General features: G+C 48.0%; 2 protein-coding genes across 3 annotated transcripts; both read right to left on the reverse strand.

The window, feature by feature from the left end:
• Window positions 1–17,033: 17,033 nt before the first annotated feature.
• On the reverse strand, window positions 17,034–18,396 carry LOC124673082. Its single transcript, XM_047209212.1, has 4 exons — window positions 17,922–18,396; window positions 17,768–17,858; window positions 17,616–17,667; window positions 17,034–17,547 (listed from the first exon to the last, which is right to left on the reverse strand). The coding sequence occupies exons 1-4, from the start codon at window positions 18,394–18,396 to the stop codon at window positions 17,485–17,487; spliced, it is 681 nt and encodes a 226-aa protein (XP_047065168.1). The 3' UTR covers window positions 17,034–17,484.
• A 463-nt stretch (window positions 18,397–18,859) lies between these two features.
• On the reverse strand, window positions 18,860–23,358 carry LOC124674238 (sugar transporter ERD6-like 5). Of its 2 annotated transcripts, none has more exons than XM_047210279.1 (19): window positions 23,188–23,358; window positions 22,507–22,646; window positions 22,262–22,324; window positions 22,046–22,135; window positions 21,874–21,933; window positions 21,687–21,752; window positions 21,547–21,612; window positions 21,394–21,469; window positions 21,130–21,194; window positions 20,702–20,794; window positions 20,525–20,605; window positions 20,363–20,447; window positions 20,179–20,225; window positions 20,026–20,088; window positions 19,873–19,932; window positions 19,714–19,767; window positions 19,560–19,619; window positions 19,326–19,440; window positions 18,860–19,174 (listed from the first exon to the last, which is right to left on the reverse strand). In XM_047210279.1, the coding sequence occupies exons 2-19, from the start codon at window positions 22,639–22,641 to the stop codon at window positions 19,020–19,022; spliced, it is 1,434 nt and encodes a 477-aa protein (XP_047066235.1). In that variant the 5' UTR covers window positions 22,642–22,646; window positions 23,188–23,358; the 3' UTR covers window positions 18,860–19,019. The 2 variants fall into 2 exon arrangements, with proteins under 2 accessions (XP_047066235.1, XP_047066233.1); XM_047210277.1 differs by lacking the exon at window positions 23,188–23,358 and adding an exon at window positions 22,763–23,056 and having other exon boundaries at window positions 22,507–22,690.
• Window positions 23,359–25,878: the final 2,520 nt, after the last annotated feature.

Below are 25,878 nucleotides of genomic sequence, written 5' to 3' on the forward strand. Positions count from 1 at the left end.
TCAGAGGAATATGGAAGACCTCCAGCCAAAGCCATGGCTGCTGGGTGCCAAATCTAATAATTTAATACTTCAAAAAAAAAAATCTAATAATTTAAGGTCACCCGAATGCAAACGGATTAAATAAGATTTTGCTATTTGTGCATATATTTTATCAAATTTTTGTAGTAGCGGATTTCGATAGAATCAGATAATGATCGGATCCAAATCTAAATACGAAATATATCGGATTACGGAGGCAGACTCGGATTGGAAGCGGATGGTTGAGAAAATATACAAATGAAATAATACATTCTTTTTACGCAAAAAATGTAAGCAGAAAGCATTTTACGTTGGACTATAGATAAACATATACACTTGTTCATATGTAACAAAGGAAGTTACGTGCTAGTAGAATACATAATTGGGTCGATCAACTAACTACGTTGTCTAAACATTTTGGCTTGGGTTATTTTATTAGATTATCCTCTTTGAGAACCTTCAATAATTCGCAAAATGTGAGATAATCCATATCCGTCGGATATTATCAATATCATATCCGCTACCGTATCCACCGGGTATCCTCTTGACCAATATTCACATCAGCAGATTCCTGAAAGTGAATACCATATCATTAAAAACGGGTGCGGATGTGGATTTGGAGTGGAAATTATATGTACCATTTACACTCCTAGTCATCTTCAACGGGCCACCGCAAATTTATAGATTGTGTTTGTCGTTGTCCGTGAGGCCTAAAGATGAGGACCAACGACCAACTGCCCCGCGATAGTTTGTGTTCGTTTGGCCCACATTTTCAGCCTAAATTTGGGCTAGATTTGTGCGCACGGCTATAAGTTTTTCTCATACCCATCACCGTCAGGAAAAATGGGTACCCCGCATCCATAAAAATATCCGAACTTACAACAAGTCAAATTGACTGAAAAATAGTCATATATAACAACATGTAACCCATAATTTATAAAAGCACCACAGTATAAACATCAACACATAATTATGAAAAAATGCATAATATAAACAACATCGCATTTTCATAAACAGAAACACTTGATCATAAACATCAACACATCATGATGTTATCACCTGAACTTGATATGTATATGTACCGCGATAGGTGAAGCGATCCTAAATAGGAGTCTAATCCTCAATCTACCAACGATTGTGGAATTTGGCCTAGTTACAAGCGTGATTATGGAAAAATTAAAATAATTTGGAATATTACATCGATATAAATCCACTTGTCAAATTTTGAATGGGTAAATGGGTACGCAGGTTGTTGACTGCCAAAACCCACCGGCGGGCAGCGGCCTTGTCAACACCGTAGAGCCGGGAAGAGCCTAGAGCTGCGGCTGGCTGAGACCCCTCCGAGCGACGGCCCGCAATGCTCTTCTGGTCACACGCGGCGATGCGAAGTGCAAGGGCGTGCCACCTGACCTATACCCGGTCGAGGAAGGTGATGGGGATGCCTCGCTTAGTTCCTGCAGGGCATACATGTAAACATTAAATACGAGCCTCGATCGGCTCTCAGGTTATCCTGTGAATCGGCTCAAAGAGCCGATCCACCCATGATTCGTGCGGGGTGCACGAATACTTGGTGGTCCTGCTTGATCAAGATAAAGCTAATGAGATCTACGACGATTTAGGGTTTTCACCGCATAATCGGATCATCCTACTCCAGGTTGGGCCTCGCGGCCACGCACGGTGCTCGTAAGCCGATCCTAAACAAGGCCTAAAAACCAACAATGAAGTTGATCCTCGGAACATCCTGTTTAGGACTTGCGAACGCCACCCTACGTGCCACTGGATCCTCCCCCTTTGTAAGGCCTAACTATTGCGAGATATTAAACTAATCCTTATAGAACAAGGAGCAATCGTAACGGATCAGATCTACTAAATAATGATCAAGCGGGGTGCCGCCCCACACCTGAGATAGGTGTGAGGGCGGCTAGATATGCAAGGGTTGCACTACGTAAGCATGCTTAAACGAAGAACAATGCTAACCCTAACACATCTATGATAACTATGTTGCTCGCCATCAAAAGCGCTTCGATACGAGCAACGCATGAACAACGTGGGCTTGTGCTGCCTAGATCGCAAGATGCGATCTAGGCAGCATGTCGCTTACCTGATAGAAACCCTCGAGACGAAGGAGTTGGCGATGCGCCGAGATTGGTTTGTTTTGGGGTTGAACGTGAGTTGTTGTTTATTCCATAAACCCTAGATACATATTTATAGTCCAGGGGACTTTCTAATGTGGGCGTGCACCTAACCGTGCACGGGTAAAACTCTAACTCCTAACTTTAAGATACGATCTAATATATTACAGATAAATGGGCCATCTAGCCCAACTTTGCATACAAGGCCGATCTTCGTATTCTCTCCATATATAACCTTCAAGCTTATCTCGATCGTGGCCCACTTCCACCTTGGTCAAATTCTGGTGATAACACATGCTCCCCTGGTTTTGGAAATGATATTTCCAAAATCATTACGTTTTTCTTTCGTCGGGTCATGTCATAGCAGAGCAGAACCATTGCAGCATTTTTCATCATGATGCCCCGTCCTCTCGACTGCTCCGCGCGATTTGACCGTTGTCTTTGGGTACTGCCTCCTCGAAAACTGCTGTGGCATTGAATTTTTTCACCGTAGCCCCCTTTTATTTAACCGCTCTGAGCAGTTCGCCATTTCACCATCCTCGCTCTCGTCCTGGCCATCGGCACCAAAAACCCCCAAACTCCCACAGCCATGTCTTCCTCTTCTTCCTCTTCCTCGTCGGTCTTCCACGACTCCTCCTCCGAGCTTTCCTACGGGTCCTCCTCCTCCCGCGAGACGCCGCCGGACATCCACGCCCCAGAAGCATGGGACCTGGAAGACCACGCCTCCTCTGTCTGGTCCGAAGACGACCAGTCCCTGACCAGCGGGGACGAAGATCTTCAGTCCCTCGCCGTCGGGGAACTGGAGTCGGAGAGCGAGGACGACCAGTCCCCCTGGGACGGCTGCCCCACCTCTGAAGAAGAGGAAAAGGAAGACGTCGATGACGACGACGACTCCCTCGAGGGTTACCCGCCAGCGAAGCGCCTCCGCATGTGGTGGGACGACGACAGCAGCGACGATGAAGACGAAGATGAAGCTCCCGTAGAGGGCTATGGGAGCAGCGACGAGGAACCCATCGGCAGCAGTACCGATGAGAGTTCCGAGGACGACGACGAGGGAAGCGATGGCCCGTAGATTAAGATCTACTAGTATAGGCCTAGCAGTAGCAGATTGGTCAACAGACCCCTCTTTTGTTCTTCCTTCCCGAGCAATCGGCTCTTTCTTTGTAAGAAATCCCCTTATCAATGAAGAAAATCCCTTAATTAATTTCGCTCCCTTGCCGATTGTCGAATGGAGTTGTCGTACAGGGAGCCGACGGCAGAACATCGGCTCATCTTGCTGTCGGAGGCCAAGCTGTTGTATAAACTTATTTCGCTAAAGTCGATATCAGCGTATCGGCTCGTTCTCCGAAGTCGATGCCCGTGCATCGGCTGTACTTGCATACTTGTTAATCTCCATACGTTTTCTCAAGTCGATGCTCGTACATCGGCCGTGATTTTCTATATATATATATATCTCTTTTTTTTTTATCGGCCGATTCTGAAATCGGCCCCCACATCTTACTCGTCCATCATCCCACATGCTTGGGAAATATTTCTTGAGGTGTTGACCATTAACAGCCACGGGGAACTTTTCGCCGCTCAATTCCTCCAGCATGTATGCATTACCCTTCAAGGCCCGGACAACTTTGTACGGACCGTGCCAATTAGGAGACCACTTGCCATATGCCTTATCCCTGGTTCCCAATGGCAACACAGCTTCCCACACAAGATCACCCACTTGGAACTCCTTTGGCCTAACCTTTTTGTTGTAAGCACGAGCCACCCTGGCTTTGTTCTCCTTAATCTTCTCCAACGACCAAAGCCCGAGTTACGTTGCGTCCTCAATAGTGTCGCTCATCAAAGCTGCATATTCTTCAGCCGTCGGATCATTCTGAAACGTGACACGTCTTGATCCAGCCGTAATTTCCCAAGGCAATACGGCCTCCTGTCCATAGACAAGCTGGTACGGCGAGGTCTTTATAGCTCCATGGCACGACATGCGGTAAGCCCATAATGCTTCTGATAACTTCTCGTGCCAATCCCGAGGGTTCTCGTCAATTTTCCTCTTGATCAACTTGATCAGGCTCTGATTGGACGCCTCGGCCTGTCCGTTAGCTTGAGCATAGTATGGGGATGATCGAATCAGTTTGATCCCTACGTCATCACGAGAACTTCCTGAATTCTTTAGAAGTAAAGACCGAACCTCCATCGGTCGTGATAGTCTGGGGAATTCCAAACCTATGAATGACGTGTTCTTTCACAAACTTGATCACGTCCTCTGATGTCACCTTTTTCATAGGGACGGCTTCCACCCACTTGGTGAAGTAATCTGTGATAACCAAAATCCATTCATGTTTTTTACCTGATGCCGGATGGATTTTGCCGATCATATCCATGCCCCACCCCGAAACGGCCAAGGTTTGATGATGGGGTTCATCGCTGATGCTGGCACCATCTGAATTTTTCCAAACATCTGACATGCTTGGCACCCCCTGTAATAATTGAAGCAATCTTCAAGCATAGTGGGCCAATAAAACCCCGATCGCTCGATCAACCACTTCATCTTATGAGCCGACCGATGTGTTCCACAGGCGCCTTCATGCACCTCATGTAAGAGCCGATTGGACTCGGCCGGTCCTAGGCACTTGAGTAGCAACCCTTCCAATGTCCTGTAGAACATATCGTCTCCTATAAGGACATACTTCATGGCTCTGTATCTCACCCGTTTAGGTGCCCCCCGAGCCGAATCTTTCAAATAATCGAAGATCTCAGCTCTCCAATCATTCTGTTCCAGGAATTGTATCTGAACTTCCGATCCGTCGGCTATATCTATGTAGCCTGACGCCATTTGTGCGAGATTGTTGGCATCGGTATTCCGGGACCTTGGGATCCAATTAAAGTTGATGTACCGGAACTGTGTCATCAACTCACGGCATTCCACCCAATATGGGAACAGCGATTCACTTTCGCAATTATATTCCTCCGAGAGCCTGGTGAATACTTTGGAGCATGTCGCCGTTCGGATGATCAAGGAGGTCATGAAGAATCAGCACTCTTTGTTAGAGCCAGCTCTCACGGCCTACCAAGGAAAAGTGCCACTCCAGCCCCGTCTGCCGTTGTCGCGCACATCGGCGGCACCAGGAGCGCATAATTCACCGGCGCGTGCCGTTGACAGGATTAACGGTACTCACCCTGGGAGGTGCCAACCAGGACATCCGTTCGACATCAACATGATAGAACTGGGGCACCCCCTTGATGAAGATAAAGGCGAGGGCAACTGCTCTCGTGGCGAAGACAAGGAAGAGGCTGCTCCATGTGATCGGCCCCGACACCGCCAAAACATCCTGGTGATGATCAAGGTAGAAGCCGACGCTAGTAATCGGCCCGTTGTATCCGTATCACCCGCTCTCCCAGTATGCGGCGTCGACCTCACAGGTGACGGGAAGCTAGGGTACGGGTTCACATCAGCTGATGAGCTAGAGGAAGTCGACATCGGTCCTGGGGATAAGCCTCGACCTACTTTTATCAGCAAGAAGTTAGATCCGCAGCTCAGGGGACAGATGATAGCCCTGTTGAAGGAATACCCGGATTGCTTTGCATGGGATTACACAGAGATGCCTGGGTTGGACAGGAGCATCATTGAGCATCGCCTCCCCCTGAAGAAAGGATTTCGGCCGTTCCAACAACGAGCACGTCAGATGAGGGCCGAGATTCTGGAAGAAGTCAAGAAGGAGATTGAGAAAATGTTGGCCGCCGGATTCATCGGGCCATGCGGGTATGCCGAGTGGATCTCCGGTATCGTTCCGGTGGAGAAGAAGGACGGCCGATGGCGCGTGGCCATCGATTTCCGAGATCTTAACGAGCTACCCCAAAGGACGAATATCCGATGCCCGTGGCGGAAACATTGATAAACGCCGCTGCCGGCCACAAGGTGTTGAGCTTCATGGATGGCAACGCCGGTTATAATCAGATTTTCATGGCTCCGGAAGACATACACAAGACCGCATTCAGGGTACCAGGGGCGGTAGGCTTGTTCGAGTACGTGGTCATGACCTTTGGGTTGAAGAATGCTGGTGCAACGTACCAACGAGCCATGAATTATATATTTCATGATCTGATCGGCAAGTTGGTGGAGATCTATATCGACGACGTGGTGGTCAAATCGGTCTCCATGGAGGGGCACTTGGACGATCTACGGCGCGTCCTAGACCGGACTCGGAAATTCGGGCTGAGAATGAATCCGAAGAAGTGTGCCTTTGGCGTGACGGCTGGTCAATTCCTAGGTTTTCCGGTTCATGAACGGGGAATTGAGATCGGCCTGAAAAGTCAGGAGGCGGTGCGTACCATGCAGCCGCCGACCACGAAAAAGGAGCTTCAACGCCTCATCGGCAAGATCAATTTCGTCCGGCGGTTCATCTCTAATCTGTCAGGACGAATCGAGCCGTTCATGGCGCCGGTGAAGACCAAATCCGACGACGAGTTTCATTGGGGGCAGAACGAGCAACAGGCGTTTGATGAAATTAAGCGATATCCGACGACGCCGCTCGTGCTAGTTCCGCCCCGAGCAAGACAGGCCATTCTACATCTACCCGTCGCAGGCCGACACGTCCATTGCTTCGGTGGTGGTGCAACTTTACGATGGCGTTGAGAGAGTCGTTTTCTACCTCAGCAGAAGGATGCTCGGACGCGGAGACAAGATACCCCGAGGTCGAGAAACTTTGCCTCCGCTTATTCTTCACCCGCACCAAGCTTCATCACATCCTTCGACGGCAGAGATCATCGTCATCCGTAAATCAGACGTCGTCAAACACATGTTGTCGGCCCTCGTTTTGAAAGGCCGACTCGGTAAATGGATGCTTGCGCTGTCGGAATTTGATCTCCGGTACCAGCCGCGAAGGCGGTCAAGGGCCAAGCGTTGGCCGATCTCATCGCCGAACGGATCAACACCAATATAGCAGCACTATCCATACGTGCATGGGCTATGTTCTTCGATGGATCGGTTTGTGACGATGGTTGCGGCATCGGCATTCCGCTCGTATCGCCTCGGGGGCGGAATACTCCTTCTCCATCGGATTATCTACCCCTTGCACCAACAACGTAGCAGAATATGAGGCAATACGTAAGGGAATGGAATTGCTATTGGAAGCTGGAGCGGAAGCTGTAGAGCTCTTTGGAGACTCAAAGTTGGTGATTAACCAGCTCACGGAGGAATATAATTGCGAAAGTGAATCGCTGTTCCCATATTGGGTGGAATGCCGTGAGTTGATGACACAGTTCCGGTACATCAACTTTAATTGGATCCCAAGGTCCCGGAATACCGATGCCAACAATCTCGCACAAATGGCGTCAAGCTACATAGATATAGCCGACGGATCGGAAGTTCGGATACAATTCCCGGAACAGAATGATTGGAGAGCCGAGATCTTCGATTATTTGAAAGATTCGGCTCGGGGGCACCTAAACGGGTAAGATACAGAGCCATGAAGTATGTCCTTATAGGAGACGATATGTTCTACGAGACATTGGAAGGGTTGCTACTCAAGTGCCTAGGACCGACCGAGTCTAATCGGCTCTTACATGAGGTGCATGAAGGCGCCTGTGGAACACATCGATCGGCTCATAAGATGAAGTGGTTGATCGAGCGATCGGGGTTTTATTGGCCCACTATGCTTGAAGATTGCTTCAATTATTACAGGGGTGCCAAGCATGTCGGATGTTTGGAAAAATTCAGATGGTGCCAGCATCGGCGATGAACCCCATCATCAAGCCTTGGCCGTTTCGGGGTGGGGCATGGATATGATCGGCAAAATCCATCCGGCATCAAGTAAAAAACATGAATGGATTTTGGTTATCACAGATTACTTCACCAAGTGGGTGGAAGCCGTCCCTATGAAAAAGGTGAAATCAGAGGACGTGATCAAGTTTGTGAAAGAACACGTCATTCATAGGTTTGGAATTCCCCAGACTATCACGACCGATGGAGGTTCGGTCTTTACTTCTAAAGAATTCAGGAAGTTCTGTGATGACGTAGGGATTAAACCGATCCGATCATCCCCATACTATGCTCAAGCTAACGGACAGGCCGAGGCGTCCAATCGAGCCCGATCAAGCTGATCAAGAGGAAAATTGACGAGAACCCTCGGGATTGGCACGAGAAGTTATCAGAAGCATTATGGGCCTACCGCATGTCGTGCCATGGAGCTATAAAGACCTCGCCGTACCAGCTTGTCTATGGACAGGAGGCCGTATTGCCTTGGGAAATTACGGCTGGATCAAGACGTGTCACGTTTCAGAATGATCTGACAGCTGAAGAATATGCAGCTTTGATGAGCGACACTATTGAGGACGCAACAGAACTCAGGCTTTGGTCGTTGGAGAAGATTAAGGAGAACAAAGCCAGGGTGGCTCGTGCTTACAACAAAAAGGTTAGGCCAAAGGAGTTCCAAGTTGGTGATCTTGTGTGGGAAGCCGTGTTGCCATTGGGAACCAGGGATAAGGCATATGGCAAGTGGTCTCCTAATTGGCACGGTCCGTACAAAGTTGTCCAGGCCTTGAAGGGTAATGCATACATGCTGGAGGAATTGAGCGGCGAAAAGTTCCCCGTGGCTGTTAATGGTCAACACCTCAAGAAATATTTCCCAAGCATGTGGGATGATGGACAGTAAGATGTGGGGGCCGATTTCAGAATCGGCCAGTAAAAAAAAAAAAAGATATATATATATATAGAAAATCACAGCCGATGTACAGGCATCGACTTGAGAAAACGTATGGAGATTAACAATATGCAAGTACAGCCGATGCACGGGCATCGACTTCAGAGAACAGAGCCGATACGCTGATATCGACTTTAGCGAAATAAGTTTATACAACAGCTTGGCCTCAGACAGCAAGATGAGCCGATATTCTGCCGTCGGCTCCCTGTACGACAACTCCATTCGACAATCGGCAAGGGAGCGAAATTAATTAAGGGATTTTCTTCATTGATAAGGGGATTTCTTACAAAGAAAGAGCCGATTGCTCGGGAAGGAAGAACAAAAGAAGGGTCTATTGACCAATCTACTACTGCTAGGCCTATACTAGTAGATCTTAATCTACGGGCCATCGCTTCCTTCGTCGTCGTCCTCGGAACTCTCATCGGCACTGCTGCCGATGGGTTCCTCGTCGCTGCTCCCATAGCCCTCTACGGGAGCTTCATCTTCGTCTTCATCGTCGCTGCTGTCGTCGTCCCACCACATGCGGAGGCGCTTCGCTGGCGGGTAACCCTCGAGGGAGTCGTCGTCGTCGTCGTCGTCTTCCTCTTCCTCTTCTTCGGAGGTGGGGCAGCCGTCCCGTGGGGACCGGTCGTCCTCGCTCTCCGACTCCGGCTTCCCGACGGCGAGGAACCGAAGATCTTCGTCCCCGCTGGTCGTGGACTGGTCGTCTTCGGACCGGACGGAGGAGGCGTGGTCTTCCGAGTCCCATGCTTCTGGGGCGCGGATGTCCGGCGGCGTCTCGCGGGAGGAGGAGGACCCGTAGGAAAGCTCGGAGGAGGAGTCGTGGAAGACCGACGAGGAAGAGGAAGAAGAGGAAGACATGGCTGTGGGAGTTTGGGGGTTTTTGGTGCCGATGGCCAGGACAGAGCAGGATGGTGAAATGGCGAACTGCTCAGAGCGGTTAAATAAAAGGGGGCTACGGTGAAAAAATTCAATGCCACAACAGTTTTCGAGGAGGCAGTACCCAAAGACAACGGTCAAATCGCGCGGAGCAGTCGAGAGGACAGGGCATCATGACGAAAAATGCTGCAATGGTTCTGCTCTGCCATGACATGACCCGACGAAAGAAAAACGTAATGATTTTGGAAATATCATTTCCAAAACCAGGGGGCATGTGTTATCACCAGAATTTGACCAAGGTGGAAGTGGGCCACGATCGAGATAAGCTTGAAGGTTATATATGGAGAGAATACGAAGATCGGCCTTGTATGCAAAGTTGGGCTAGATGGCCCATTTATCTGTAATATATTAGATCGTATCTTAAAGTTAGGAGTTAGAGTTTTACCCGTGCACGGTTAGGTGCACGCCCACATTAGAAAGTCCGCTGGACTATAAATATGTATCTAGGGTTTATGGAATAAACAACAACTCACGTTCAACCCCAAAACAAACCAATCTCGGCGCATCGCCAACTCCTTCGTCTCGAGGGTTTCTATCGAGTAAGCGACATGCTGCCTAGATCGCATCTTGCGATCTAGGCAGCACAAGCCCCACGTTGTTCATGCGTTGCTCGTATCGAAGCGCTTTTGATGGCGAGCAACGTAGTTATCATAGATGTGTTAGGGTTAGCATTGTTCTTCGTTTAAGCATGCTTACGTAGTGCAACCCTTGCATATCTAGCCGCCCTCACACCTATCTCAGGTGTGGGGGCGGCACCCGCTTGATCATTATTTAGTAGATCTGATCCGTTACGATTGCTCCTTGTTCTACAAGGATTAGTTTAATATCCGCAATAGTTAGGCCTTACAAAGGGGGAGGATCCAGTGGCACGTAGGGTGGCGTTCGCAAGTCCTAAACAGGATGTTCCGAGGATCAACTTCATTGTTGGTTTTTAGGCCTTGTTTAGGATCGGCTTACGAGCACCGTGCGTGGCCGCGAGGCCCAACTCCGGAGTAGGATGATCCGATTATGCGGTGAAAACCCTAAATCGTCGTAGATCTCATTAGCTTTATCTTGATCAAGCAGGACCACCAAGTATTCGTGCACCCCGCACGAATCATGGGTGGATCGGCTCTTTGAGCCGATTCACGAGATAACCCGAGAGCCGATCGAGGCTCGTATTTAATGTTTACATGTATGCCCCGCAGGAAACTAAGCGAGGCATCCCCATCACCTTCCCGACCAGGTATAGGTCAGGTGGCACGCCCTTGCACTTCGCATCGCCGCGTGTGACCAGAAGAGCATTGCGGGCCGTCGCTCGGAGGGGTCTCAGCCAGCCGCAGCTCTAGGCTCTTCCCGGCTCTACGGTGTTGACAAGGCCGCTACCCGCCGGTGGGTTTTGGCAGTCAACACATTCTGGCACGCCCGGTGGGACAATCGTCTACATCAACCACATCGCACGTAGAGCCGGGAAACCCCAAAACAAACCAATCTCGGCGCATCGCCAACTCCTTCGTCTCGAGGGTTTCTATCAGGTAAGCGACATGCTGCCTAACTATTGCAGGACCACTGGATCCTCCCCCCCTTTGTAAGGCCTAACTATTGCAGATATTAAACTAATCCTTGTAGAACAAGGAGCAATCGTAACGGATCAGATCTACTAAATAATGATCAAGCGGGGTGCCGCCCCCACACCCGAGATAGGTGTGAGGGCGGCTAGATATGCAAGGGTTGCACTACGTAAGCATGCTTAAACGAAGAACAATGCTAACCCTAACACATCTATGATAACTACGTTGCTCGCCATCAAAAGCGCTTCGAGACGAGCAACGCATGAACAACGTGGGGCTTGTGCTGCCTAGATCGCAAGATGCGATCTAGGCAGCATGTCGCTTACCTGATAGAAACCCTCGAGACGAAGGAGTTGGCGATGCGCCGAGATTGGTTTGTTTTGGAGTTTGAGACGAAGGAGTTGGCGATGCTCTCGGAATGGAGACGCAACGAGTGAGCCACCATGCCACCAATCTCATGGCGTACGGCCCTGGTACGTTCCTCTGATGGGGCAGATAGGTCCACTTCATCGAGTGCGCCTTCCGGTGAGAACTCCTTCCGCCTGACGCCATGCGAACGGGTTCTGTGATATGAGCCGATGAGGTCGGCTTCGAGGGTGGCCTTGATCTCGTTGTATTGCTTCTTGAGTTCGTCAGGCAGCTCCTCGTAGGTGACTGGCGTGCCGTCCGCCATCTCGGATGTAGATGGCGATGTGGTTGATGTAGACGATTGTCCCACCGGGCGTGCCAGAATGTGTTGACCGCCAAAACCCACCGGCGGGCAGCGGCCTTGTCAACACCGTAGAGCCGGGAAGAGCCTAGAGCTGCGGCTGGCTGAGACCCCTCCGAGCGACGGCCCGCAATGCTCTTCTGGTCACACGCGGCGATGCGAAGTGCAAGGGCGTGCCACCTGACCTATACCTGGTCAGGAAGGTGATGGGGATGCCTCGCTTAGTTTCTGCCGAGGCATACATGTAAACATTAAATACGAGCCTCGATCGGCTCTCAGGTTATCCTGTGAATCGGCTCAAAGAGCCGATCCACCCATGATTCGTGCGGGGTGCACGAATACTTGGTGGTCCTGCTTGATCAAGATAAAGCTAATGAGATCTACGACGATTTAGGGTTTTCACCGCATAATCGGATCATCCTACTCCAGGTTGGGCCTCGCGGCCACGCACGGTGCTCGTAAGCCGATCCTAAACAAGGCCTAAAAACCAACAATGAAGTTGATCCTCGGAACATCCTGTTTAGGACTTGCGAACGCCACCCTACGTGCCACCGGATCCTCCCCCTTTGTAAGGCCTAACTATTGCAGATATTAAACTAATCCTTGTAGAACAAGGAGCAATCGTAACGGATCAGATCTACTAAATAATGATCAAGCGGGGTGCCGCCCCCACACCTGAGATAGGTGTGAGGGCGGCTAGATATGCAAGGGTTGCACTACGTAAGCATGCTTAAACGAAGAACAATGCTAACCCTAACACATCTATGATAACTACGTTGCTCGCCATCAAAAGCGCTTCGATACGAGCAACGCATGAACAACGTGGGGCTTGTGCTGCCTAGATCGCAAGATGCGATCTAGGCAGCATGTCGCTTACCTGATAGAAACCCTCGAGACGAAGGAGTTGGCGATGCGCCGAGATTGGTTTGTTTTGGGGTTGAACGTGAGTTATTGTTTATTCCATAAACCCTAGATACATATTTATAGTCCAGGGGACTTTCTAATGTGGGCGTGCACCTAACCGTGCACGGGTAAAACTCTAACTCCTAACTTTAAGATACGATCTAATATATTACAGATAAATGGGCCATCTAGCCCAACTTTGCATACAAGGCCGATCTTCGTATTCTCTCCATATATAACCTTCAAGCTTATCTCGATCGTGGCCCACTTCCACCTTGGTCAAATTCTGGTGATAACACAGGTATAAGTTCTACGATCTCATACGTGTATCACCTATACCCGATAAGTATGATATTTTTCCTATTTATATATCTATAGATAATTTTACGTTTCATACTTCTAATGGGTTTTTTACCTAGCGGATACATGGGGCATGGCCGCATGGGTATCCATGTTCATCTCTAGTTCTCTACACGAACTGAAAAACAACTAACTCTGTTTCAAAATAGAAGACTTTCTAAAAGTTTAAACTAGCTTTCTAAAAGTTCATATTTCGAATGCGGAGGTTATATATGCCTACCAGCCTACGGCACCAGCAAAACTGCGCGGCCGGCGCACACATGCTACGCAGGCGAGATATGCATCTCCCAGGTGGTGTACACGTGAAAAAAAATGCTGCCTCGCGTGCTTGCATGTTTTGCATGTAGTTCATCAGATAGGCATGCAGCGCCTCCAGCCGGGCTGCGACTTCAACATCGACCTTTTGATCCGCACAGGAACTCTGATGACGATCGACTCCGCCCGCGAGACGCGACTACTGCACCAGACCTTCTAGCCGAAGCTATGCGCGTACGTACGTACACGACACCGATGACTCCACCAGCTGCCCGTGAGCAAAAACTTCTTCGTCATGGCCACCGACGCGGCAGTGTTGGATGCAAGAAAAAATGGAAGGTGGGCATACATTTGAGCGCTTTTGGTAGTATGAGCATCCTTTGGCTCGTATGTATCATGTAGTTTTTGGACCGTTTGGTTTTTTGATTTCTCCGCGTTGGTGCATCGCACGGATTTTAAAGCAATTCCGGGATAGGTCGTTTCCAGCCGCGGCGGAGCCTGCACACATCTGCGGCGGCTTTCGGCCGTGTCCATCGTCCGCCATGACAGAGGTAAGGGAAAACTCATTTGGTCTATTGTAGTGTTAGATTCATATTGGTAGAACTAGTTGGGTTCTACAAGACCGTTCGTAATGCATAGATCTTGTTTGATTAGACAGACCAGCTCCAACTTGTGCATCACGCCGCATCACTCATCATTTGCATACAAGTCTGGATCCTGATGGTGCACAAGAGAGCAGTTAGACATGCTGCTTTTCCTCGTGTCAGGTACGGTCCTATGTTACAACGATATCATGAGAGGATGGCCAACCTAAACTACATCTACAACTGCAACGATGTAGAGGCTATCAGATGCTTCGGATGAGAAGAGCCCCTTTCTATGCAACGTTCAAGGAAATATGACTTCTGGTTGATAGCATCCACACCTCTGTCGAAGAACAAGTTGTAATATTTCTTCATGTCGTGGGTCATAAATAGAGGTTCAGAGTCATCAATAGCACATTCAGGCGATCCACGGAGACTATCTCTCGGTACTTCCAGCAGGTGTTGTACGCAATTGGGGAGCTCAGATGTGACATGATCAAGCCATCATCGTCGAACACACCACCGAAGATCAAGAACAGCTACAGGTGGCATGGTTCCCGTATTTTAGGGTGAGTACAAAATAATGATCGTTCTACTTATCATATATGTTGTACTGTTAGAAACATGACTGTGCTAATTGTTTGACATGATTGCATTAGGGCTATTGATGGTACTCATGTGACTGCAAAGCTACCGAGATCAATGTCTGCAGCATTTCGCGGGAGGAAGCACTACACCAGCCAGAACGTGCTAGCAGCTGTGTGGATTTCGATATGAAGTTCACATACGTGCTTGCCGGGTGGGAGGGTTCAGCTCATGATGCGAGCATCCTGGCCGCATCGGCGGAAGTAGCCCAAATTTTTTGGGCGGGCCAATATACTGAACATCGGTAAAATGGACTATTATTGGACCAAAAATTGTAGGTATATAGGCTAAATTATCCTGGGCTAGGCGGGCCATGGCCCGGTTTTGCCCCAACATAGGTCCGCCAGTGCCTGGCCGACAGCTTGTCAAGGTCTGATGGGTTGCAAATCCCCGAGGGTAAGTTCTACCTTGAAGATGTTGGATATGCATGCCGACATGCGACATGGTATTCTACCCCCCCTTCAGGAAAACAAGGTATCACCTCAACGAGTTCTCTCCCAAGCAACGAGTTCTCTCCCAGGCCTGGCCTCGCCTAGGGGTGGTGTGGGCCACCCGGCACCCCACCGACATGTCTCCTCTGCCTATTTATTCACGATCTCGAGAAAACCCTAAATACCCGAGACTCCATCCACGAAAAATACACGCCTAGGGGTGGTTGATTGGACGAGGGGAGAAAAGACCGGGGTGGTAGTGCAGCGGTGACTGGAGTGAATTGAAGGGAGTGGAGCATGGGAGTTATGTCGCGTCTACCGCGTTTTGCACACTTGCGTGCAGTGTAGAAAACGAGGCGGTTTTTGGCTCCACAGGACCTAGCTCAAGACCTAGCTCTGGGAAACCGCCGATTCAGGCGTTCGCACTGGACCTAGCCCGGAGGTGCTTTGAGGAGCAGGTGGGCCAGTACAGAGGGGTTTTCTGGGCAACCAAATGGGCCGAATTTTGCTCCCAGAGCCTATTTCGAGGTGATGCGAGCTACCAATCGTGCCCGAAAAATCTGGGTACATCGAATTTAAGCAGTTTAAGCTAGCTCTTATGCGATAATCTTTTGCCAAATGAATAAGAACCCACCTAGGGATCGCTCGCTCGATCTAAGCTAGCACTTGGTAAACAACGTTGCCATCCCTCCCGCGTGCATTTCGTCTCCCCTTTTGATAGGGAGCACTAACAACCGTAGGCCGAACCATCGTCCTCCCATGATCAGCGCAGTACCGCGCATCTCCCGCCCACAATACCATGTTCTCTTCCTGCTGCTGGTTTATCGCTACCATGTTCGGAAAGTCTGGCGCTGCCTTGGCAACCCCCTACCCCTCCCCTGCCCCATCCCCCTCTCCCGCTATTAAGTTTATTTCTCGCCTTCGGCTCACTCTAGGCCTCGTCGTTACCGCGGCCAGCCACGTTGGCATTGTCGTCGAAGAGGACTCCGCCAAAACTAGCAAAAGCAAAATAATAATACAACTAGCGAATGAATAATCGATTCACAAAATTGTATTTATTCCGGTCTTCATAACAAATTCTGTAATTACATAAAAAAACATGTATATATATGATATTGCTTTCCATTTATGAACTGACATCATCAATTCTATACATTGTTCAGATGTCAATACCAATACATAGTTCAAAGCTGACATGTACACTGAAAAGAAGGAAGAATTGTTGTTCAACAGAGATAGGGTACAACTTCGAAAGCTTAGAGTGTGCTTGGTAGAATGGGTCAATTTTTTCTCTTCATGGGGCATGTTCCGTGGATGTTAGCATGTTTGATTCGAGCTCTAGGCCACTTTTGACACTTTGTTTGGTAGCCCGTAAAGATTTTTTTGAGCTTAGGTTGTTTGGTTGCAACATTTGTAGCCCATGGAGCAGCCCTGATATAACTGATGTTTGGTTGTCAACAACATAGTACGTATAGTAACCTCTTTTTGCATGTGATGAGGCTACTAGGAACTGAATAATAACACACAAGTAAATAGGTAATATAAAGCTGCACAGCCAAGTTCAGACCATCAACACTAAGTAATATAGTTCATGCACAACATACTTAACAGAGTTGACACTAACATACTTCAGACTAGTGAGCAACTATTCTTCCTCTTCCACAATCCTCCCGGTGGCATCTCCATGATCCGGACGCCTGGTCAACAAATCACGGTGACCACTCAGAAGATGTTTCTTGTGGAAGGTGAGGCATAACATACATTTACAAAGTTAATTAACATCTCGTGATATATGTTTTACTTTAGACGAAAGGATTGAAATGAGCCCGGTTTTAATTAACAAAGCTATCAACCAAGTAGAAGTTACATCATGAGTTACAACTTACAACACACACGCATAAATCGCACACCTTGATCCAAGATGAGAGATTCTTGTCGTTTTGCACCGGAAACCATGTACACACCAACAAACCTCCACCACAGGAAACTGCAGCCCAAGGGGGAACCTCCATATATATGTTTTACTTTCTATAGCAACACATAGCTAGCAGCTACCAGATTATTTCCCCTTTGAATTGTGCTCAGCTCTTCATTTGCTGATTGTTACTGTCATAGTTGAATAACACTGAAAACTCTGCAGGTTATTTATAGAGCGAAAATTCAACACACGCATACACTTGTTTTTCGGAACCTTCGACGGGGTGGGGGAGTGGATTTGCAGTCCATCGATCCATTGCAAGCTCGTGAGGAGGATGAACAGGGCGTGTCAGAGCCTATCGGCAAGGCTCGGAAAGCGCTCGAGCAGCCACGTCACTCCCCTGATGGCCACCTACAGCGCAGTGGAGTGCATCAGTGAAGGGATCCATCGTCGGTTCATACAGATGTGAATCAACATACCAGCGCCAACTCCCCTGGTTTGGTCGCCGGCTCCACGCAGTCCCGTCCGTACCTGCAATTGCAATCTTGCAGCTGGCAAATCTGGACGCAGAATTTGAATGGATTTGGTGTTTCTTTCCAATGGAGATGGAGATGGAGATGGAGATGCTTACACGATCTGGATCATGCCCTGCCGCTGCGGGTCGGGCTGGCAGCGGTAGAAGCTGCAGCCCCGGCTGAACGGGAACGGCCGCCCCTTCCACTCTGCATGCATGCATCAAACTCAAGCACCGCCCGATCGAGGAGAAAGATCGTATCAGGGCGTACCGAGGTGCCAGGTGACGCCGACGGCGGAGGGGTCGTCGCCGGAGATGTCGTCGATGACGAAGCGGAGGTCGGGGCTGACGGAGCCCATGAAGTCGCCGAAGAAGCCCAGCACCCGGTCCCGCCCCACCATGGGCCGCGGGAACACCAGGTCCTCGTACACGCACCCCTCCGCGATCAGCGGCGCCACCGCCGCCAGGTCGCGCCGGTTCACGCCCTCGTAGAACTCGCGCACCACCTCCGCCGCCCTCCCCTTCGCCGCCGACGCCGCTACGAGCGCACTCGTCCTCCTCCTGCCGCCGCCCTCGCGCGCACGGATGATGGGATGGGTTGGATGGTGCAGGCGTGCAGGCTGAGATGTTGCCGCCCCGACGCGGAGCCGAAGCGGCTGCGTCGCCTGCGCCATGCCCTGCTTCTCCCGTCCAGTCCAGTCCAGCCAGCAGCAGCGTGTGTGGCGGCGTGGCGGGAGCGCGTCCATCGCCTTATCACTTGGTTTACTTCTTTTCTTATCTTTTCCTACGCCCGTTTCTGTAATCTGCCGTTACAAGCAGATACTGAACATAATATTTTGACTTCAAATTGCATACTCTCTCCGTTCAAAAATAAGTGTCTTAATTTTTTCTAAATATACATGAATCTACTAAGTGGTATCTAGATAAAACTGAAACACTTACTTTTGAATGGAGGTATTATATTTTCTTTTTGACAAATCTAACATTGTAACGAAACTAATGCCTCATCTAACCCCTAGGTTCGATGCCACCTAAAATGGAGCCGAATTAGTGTAGGTTAGAGCCAAGTGTCGGCGCCAAAGACCATGACGCCGAACCACTTAAACAGTTCCATTCCACGTTTGCTTGGCGCCGAGTTAAATTTTATTGGTGCCAACCTGCACAACTTCGGCTCCATTCTCGGCGCCAACTCAGGGTCAAACTTCAAAATAGTTTTGTCGACAGTTCATGGACGCACTATTTGTGTCAAGGCACTATTTGTGTTACTTGTACAACCAATATTACAGTATCCCAGACCGGCACTCCTGAAACTAACAATATTCAAAATGAAATGCAAACTGGAGAGAGCAAACTAGCCATGTATTGTAGCCTATGCAATTCTGTTAATTCCAGAAGGAACTGGCGCCAAGGACGAGTTCATGGACGCTTGGATCTCTTCCAGGGTCCTTCCTTTAGTCTCCGGCACCAGCCGCGCCACAAACAAAACAGTCAGCCCGCAGATGCTCGCGAACATGAAAAATGTGCCTGAAATTAGACCGTCCACGGCAGCAAAAAAAAAAACATAAGCAGAGCTTCTGGTTAACCAGGACACAATATGCATACGGATGAAGCTAGAGTTTGTCATGCCTATTTATTTGATCAGAAGGTCTATTTCCTGTGAAGAAAATACATTTACCGTATGAGCTCCACAGCAGGAGGAAGTTGAAGGCATATGAGACGATCCACGAGCCGAGCCAGCTCACTAAGGTCACAAGGCTCCCTGCTGTTCCTTTCATGTGTATAGGAAATATCTGCATGTCCAGCGACGAAATGCTGTCAAATTCTGGGATAGTGCTAATGTACTGGCCCATAGTTTTTTTAATCTCAAGCGTACAGTAATCCCAACTGTTAATTAGGCCAGGAGAGGTACCTCTGACATTATAACCCATGGTATTCCACCCATTCCAAGCGAGAAAGATCCAGTGAAGACCTGGTTTTGCAAGTAACAGATATGTTTACAACAGCCAGACATCTCTGACAGTAGTGAAGAGAACTAGTTAATGAGAGTAGTACGTAGTATATACCAGAATTCCTGCCAAAGCAAGTACGACGTTCAGGTCCTTAGCCCAATGATGTTCCTGTTTTTCGGAGAGTAAAACTACTGGCAAATTTGTGGTCCTATGAGGACCAAATCAATGTCATGTAAAAGATAAGGGATGAGATCACTTCCGGTGATTTGAAACCTTGGATAAGAATGACACGCCAACTAGTAGGCAACCGAGGCATGTCCCAGCTGCAGAGACCTAGAGTATTGCAGCATGAAAATTATTGTCTAGAACCCATTACTAAGTGTATGTTTATTTTTATTATCTGCAAAAGATTATATCTGTTTTTACCATTAGAAGTGGCCTCCTTCCAGCCTTGTCCAAAAGAAGCACTCCAAGTGTCGTCATCGGAACCTACAGGGACACTAAAGTTCAACTATATACCTAACATCAGTGAAAACTGAGAAGGAAATAAAAGCGGCATAAGAGCCATGATTAAGATACCTGAACCGCAACCATAGCGAGCATCCCCATGTTCCCTGATGCGAAACCTGATTCCCAAAGTAAAACATGGTAAAAATTATGTCCAATAACTGTAATATGTAGACAGGAGAATGTTAAGGCAACACAATAACTGCAATATGTAGACAGGAGAATGTAAAGGCAACAGGTTGCTAATATTCATTACCAGCTGAAACAAATATCTCACTGGCATAGAAGCAGATTGCATTCACTCCCCCAAACTGTTGAAGGACCATTAGCCCAACACCGACCTGAAAGATACCTGATATCTTAGAAAATTATAAAATCATTTTCTTTCTAGGTAGAAATGCCTTTCTAAAATACTTACGGTGACAGCATGAAGGTAATCCTTCTGAAACAGGTCCCATATCTTTGACTGTGGGAGGTGCTGAATCTTTTCTGTGAAATCCTGATTATACAGATTATGAAATTAGTTAGATCTTATAGTGATGCATGATTAAATTGGTGTTCTATTTCAACTCTCAAGTACTAAATAGTCAAATACTTTGATTTCTTCTGCCTCTTCAGAGATATCAGTTTCTTTTCCCCTTAGCTTCTGTAACGCTTCCTCGAGTGCACCGGGATGTCCGATCTTAGCCTGACATGTATGGGTTTTCATCAAAGTTTTGTACAGAGGGAGTGAAATTGTAGGATCCATATAATGAATATGGATCTTATATGTCAAACTGAATATTTGTATAAACTGATGTAACCCCAAAATCTGTTCCGTTACATATGAAATTGGTGTAACGTTAAGAAATGACCATCTTACAGCTTTGTCAATGCCACATAAATACTGCTATATACATAATAGAAGTGTTTCGTTCTATTGACTAGGCCATAAAGTGGCTAATCAAGTAAATTCTAGAACCGAAAGACGGAACTACGAGATTTATCAAGTATCAACAGTACAAGGAAAGCTCGCTAATTTACCAGCCATCTGGGAGATTCAGGAATCACAAGAAGGCCAACGAGTTGGAGTAAACATGGTGTCACTCCTACAAAAGAAACAACTCTCGTTTATTTATACATATCGGTATGCACTAAATATCTAGTTATACAAGTGCATGATTTTTCAAGCAGATAGGTTGGACTAAAACAAAGGTAGAAAAGTAAATTCAGACAACAAACATAACTGAAACCTATGCTCTTAATTATTGGAATGGTAGAAAAGTAAATTCAGACAAATTAATGTACCGATGATTGCCAAGGTACGCCAGGTGATAAAAGTCCCCACAGCATAGGCAAGGGACGCCCCACAACATATCATCAGCTACAGAGGTGGAGGTGCTTGCCTTCGTAAGTTAAAACTCTATCCAAGTAATGAAATCTCCTTGGCTGAGGACAAACCTGATTTACAGCTGCAAAACGTCCTCTAAGATTCTTGGGAGTTACCTCTGATATATAGACTGGGACCTGTTCAGGCAACACAATTTTCAAACCGAATTCGTTGGACAAGTAACAAGACGGAGCTTTATTACTGTAATTACCACGTATGAAAACAGGCCAATTCCGCATCCAATTGAGAGCCTTCCAAGGTAAAGCCACAAAAAATTCTACAGAAGAAAATATACAGAAAGGAAGAAAAACAATTACGAGATGAACTAAGAATTGACGTAATTGTGCTCAAGTTATATACCGGAATAGAAGTACATAGAGAAAGGAGGAAGAGGGTACTTTAGAAAAGACTATAAAGAGATATCCAAGAATGCAGAACACATCTGATATTGCCATTGCCTGCACGCGAAAATGCACATAAGTCCATTAGTCGAGAGAAAACACCCCCATCGCATGGTTCTCTTCTTTCAGTTGCCTTAGTTATCAGGATGGAAACATGATTGATACTTACACATTTTCGACCAACTCTGTCTGCTATGGCACCACTGAGAATAGCGCCCATCATTGCTCCAATGGTTAATATTGATCCGAAAACGGAATACTGCAAGATGGTTAAATGCGAAGATTTTTACATTGAAAATGTGTAAACTTGACCCACCAGGCCACCAGGTCATCAACATCAAGATGAACCAAAAAAATGCTATTGTAAATAGCAGCAATCCATCACCTCAGCTAAAGAAAGATGAAGATCATGCATGATGCCCTCTTGAGATGGCGATGAGTAGCCCACCTGCAAAACAGGGAGCCGCAGTTAACTTCTCAACTGCAAATATTTGCAGTAGAACAGTAGTAGGACAGTGGTGCACCAAATTAAACAGAAGCATTCACATATTATTGCTCCCGGATCTTAATGCATACTCTCTACTATATAAATACATAGAGACACTAATGGGCTTGGTAAAAGACAGATACCGATATGCCGAACACGAAGGATCCACAAACGGCGATGGCGGTGCTTGCAACGACCACCCAGATCGAAGAGGCTCTGTGATCCCCAGTCACCAGGAGGGGTTTCTTGACTTCTACTCCCTCCCATTCCGTAGACATAAGGCCTGGCGGGTTTGGAGCAATCCACCAGGTTAAGCAGCATAAATGGCTAAAGATCAGTTGATCACTTGGCAATCATTAATGATGATCCACAAGCTTAGCAAGAACAACGAGGACATACTGCTATGAAAGTATATTTTTCCTCATATACTTCATATCACAAGCTTGCTGTCGGTAATAATAATAGTACTTCTTTCAGTAATCAGGATTTAAGCATGCTTAGGTATAAGTAAGACTTCAGATGTAAGGTTCTGCAGTTACAGAGGCCCTACATGCATGTTAAGAATTTGTATTATTGATAAATCCGCAGAATCAGGTAATGAAACAAATAGCAGGACTATATCAGCAGATTAGCAAATACCCGTATCCTCTAAATCTTGGAACTGTGAACATAACACCCTCCTCCATTCCATCATGTTGCAGCCGGCAAATTAATTGTGAGAGCACAACTCAATATAAAAGTATCTTTTCTCTAAAAAAAATATAAGAGTATCTTAACCACACAGCACGAAGAGGAGGATCAGAGGAGGACCTATATGAAACTACCTGGAGTCGGCGGAAGCTTGCCGGCAGCGAGATAGACGCCGGATGCGAAACAGCTGAGTAAGCAGAAGGAAGTAGCTCGGTACTGCTTAGTCGCCGGCGGAGATATCGACCTTCGATCTGTCGCCGGCGGCGGATTGGGCGGTGGCGAGCTGGTCAGTGGTCAGTGTAGCCTGTAGAGGAGGGGACTGACTGTGTGTCGGAAAAAGACAAGCAAGAAAAGCTAGACTAGCATCTGGCTCTCCACCGCTGGATCGATCCTGTCGTTTTCTTCAGTTGAACCTCACCAAACAGTACTTTTTAAACTGTAATGGCATCTCCAACCGCGCGACCCAAACCGCGCCCGCGCGTCCGGATGGATCGAGCCGGACAAAAACGCGGCCCAGCGCGGGGACGCACCGCAAAAGCGGACGGCCGCGGCGTCCGGAACGACGCAAACCCGGCCCAAATCTGGGCTAGGTTCTGGGCCGGGTTTGCGTGGCCGCGGATGGCACGCGCCGTCCGCGCGCTGGTCGCCTCGTCTCCCTTGGGTCCACCTGTCGGTGACTAGGGATGCTATTAAATGGGGACTGGAGGGATCTGGCCCTCCACTCCAGTCCCCACTCCACTCCCGCAGCGAAACCACCGCCATGGCCCCAAAGCGACGGTTCGCTTCCGGAGCCAACGACGACGAGGCGAGCAGCAGCCGCCGTCGTCCGCCGGCGCTGCGGCCTGCGGGAGGAAACCGAGGCGGCCTCCACATCGGAGAGGCCGCCCGCGGCGGCGCGGCATTGCCGCAACCGCCTGGCAGGAGAGGCAGCAGCGCCTCACGGAGGAGGCGCTGCTCCGTGCGCCGCCGCAGCCTCGGGTGGCTCCGGACCCCCACTCGGCCTGGGAGGAGGCCCTGTGGTCTCCGTGGCCGGAGTCCCCGGCGCGGTCGAGCCACAACACCGCCTCGCCGCCCGGGGACGTCGTCCACGACGACGACGTCGCCGACGACGCCCACAGGGGCTAGGCGGCGCACCGGCGGCCACCGCGCCGCCGACCAAACCCTAATAGAGGGTTTTTAGTTTAAATTTAAAAAGCCCATATAGGGGCTTCTTTTTTTTGTTAGTTATTTGCCCAAAATAGGGCTATGTACAAATTTGCCCAAAATAGGGCATATGTTGAATGAAATTTCGTTTAAATTTGCCTTTTTTTTTGTTTTCGTGTTTCTCCGGTTATGCGATGCGTCCGCTCGTTGGGCGCAGCGCGCGACCCAAACGGACACGCGGACGCGGGCCGCTGTCCGCGTGTCCGCTCGGCCATCCAAACGGCCCAAAACGGACGGCCCAGCGCGTCCGTTTGGGTCAGCCGGTTGGAGATGCCCAGTGGTTGTTTAGATGCCAAATACACTCTCTAAAAAAATCTCGAGAGTTTTTTTAAATTCAGATGTATTGAAAATTTATCTAACTTCATATGTATACACTTTTGATATTTGGCCCATATGGAAGGTTTCTGACGCAAACAGAAAAATGAGGGCTTTGAGCTCCCAGCCGTGTTCCCCATACAAAAATAAATTAAACTTTGAAAGTTTCATAGAAAACTTAAATTCATAGATAGTTCGGCCATATTAGGCCATTGTTTGTACAATTTTTTTAAAAAATATAGATTTTTTTTAAAAAACTAAATCTAATAGCCACCCTGGCCAACACGGCCGACGCCTAGGCGGCAGTACATTACTGTTGTGTAGTCCTCCTCGTCGCTGTCGCTGGGCTCCTGCTTCGTTGGTGGGAGGAAGGGGTCCCACGCCTGCGACAAGGTTGCGTCTTTATTCTATGATTTGATATATGAGAATGAAACCTATTATGGGTAAGATGTATTGATAGATGCATATCATGCATACAATTTTTAAGTATTTGTTCTGATCCAACTTGTCTGCAAGAGCATGTGTAGGAAGAAGTGTGTATTAGATGGACAAGAATGGTGGTAGTGATTAAATAGTAACAACAAATTCAAGATCTACTATGGTATTTACCTTTTTCCGCCTTACTAGGGATAAAGTGAATTCATGTGCTATAATTATCTTGTGATAGCTTGATGATCTTGATTAGTAAAGGTAGCATATTTGTGATTCAAACATTATGTCAAATCACCTAAGGCTATACTCTATTGATTCTTGGCTTGGGGTTTTCCCTTTTTTGAGGAGTTTGAGAGAGATGTGTTACATCATCTCTATGTTAGGTCGTGATGCCCATATGAATGTTTATCAAACACATGTTCAAGTTTTACCAATATTATATCTTTGATGAATTGTTTGTGTCCATTACAACCCGAAAATAGGGGGGAGTATCAGGTGAAAATAGGCCACTTCCTGCAAATCTGAAAATTTTGGTTCTGAACCACTAGATCATGTACCAACGACCAGATGTTACTCCACCTCCCAACACTACATATTTATGCAGAAAAGCCCTCGTGCTAAGATACATTCCGCAGAGTTCACCGCTGCATCTCTTCATCACCAGCACATACTGGTTCACATATCAGGGAATTTGTTCCGTGGCCGGATGGAGCAAAGAACAATAGCATACACCACGAAATCTAAATAAAATTCATGTTTTCTTTTGCCTGTCCCAGTCTGTAGAAAAGCCTAACGTAGTTGAGCAACAATTTGGATCTCAAGATTCATCACACCAAAGGAAACCGACAATTTGGATTTGTATCAAATTGAATCTG

Source organism: Lolium rigidum, chromosome 7 (genome assembly GCF_022539505.1).
Source record: "Lolium rigidum isolate FL_2022 chromosome 7, APGP_CSIRO_Lrig_0.1, whole genome shotgun sequence".
Classification (NCBI taxonomy): domain Eukaryota; kingdom Viridiplantae; phylum Streptophyta; class Magnoliopsida; order Poales; family Poaceae; genus Lolium; species Lolium rigidum.

Coding starts and splice junctions, on each gene's coding strand:
- LOC124673082 (XM_047209212.1), bottom strand. CDS start 18,396: ATGGACGCGCTCCCGCCACGCCGCCACACACGCTGCTGCTGGCTGGAC. Junction 17,859..17,921: donor CGGCGTCACCTGGCACCTCG/GTACGCCCTGAT, acceptor GCATGCATGCAG/AGTGGAAGGGGCGGCCGTTC. Junction 17,548..17,615: donor AACCAGGGGAGTTGGCGCTG/GTATGTTGATTC, acceptor ACTGCGCTGTAG/GTGGCCATCAGGGGAGTGAC.
- LOC124674238 (XM_047210279.1), bottom strand. CDS start 22,641: ATGTCTACGGAATGGGAGGGAGTAGAAGTCAAGAAACCCCTCCTGGTG. Junction 21,470..21,546: donor GTTTTGCAGCTGTAAATCAG/GTTTGTCCTCAG, acceptor CCACCTCTGTAG/CTGATGATATGTTGTGGGGC. Junction 19,441..19,559: donor CATGGGTTATAATGTCAGAG/GTACCTCTCCTG, acceptor CTGGACATGCAG/ATATTTCCTATACACATGAA.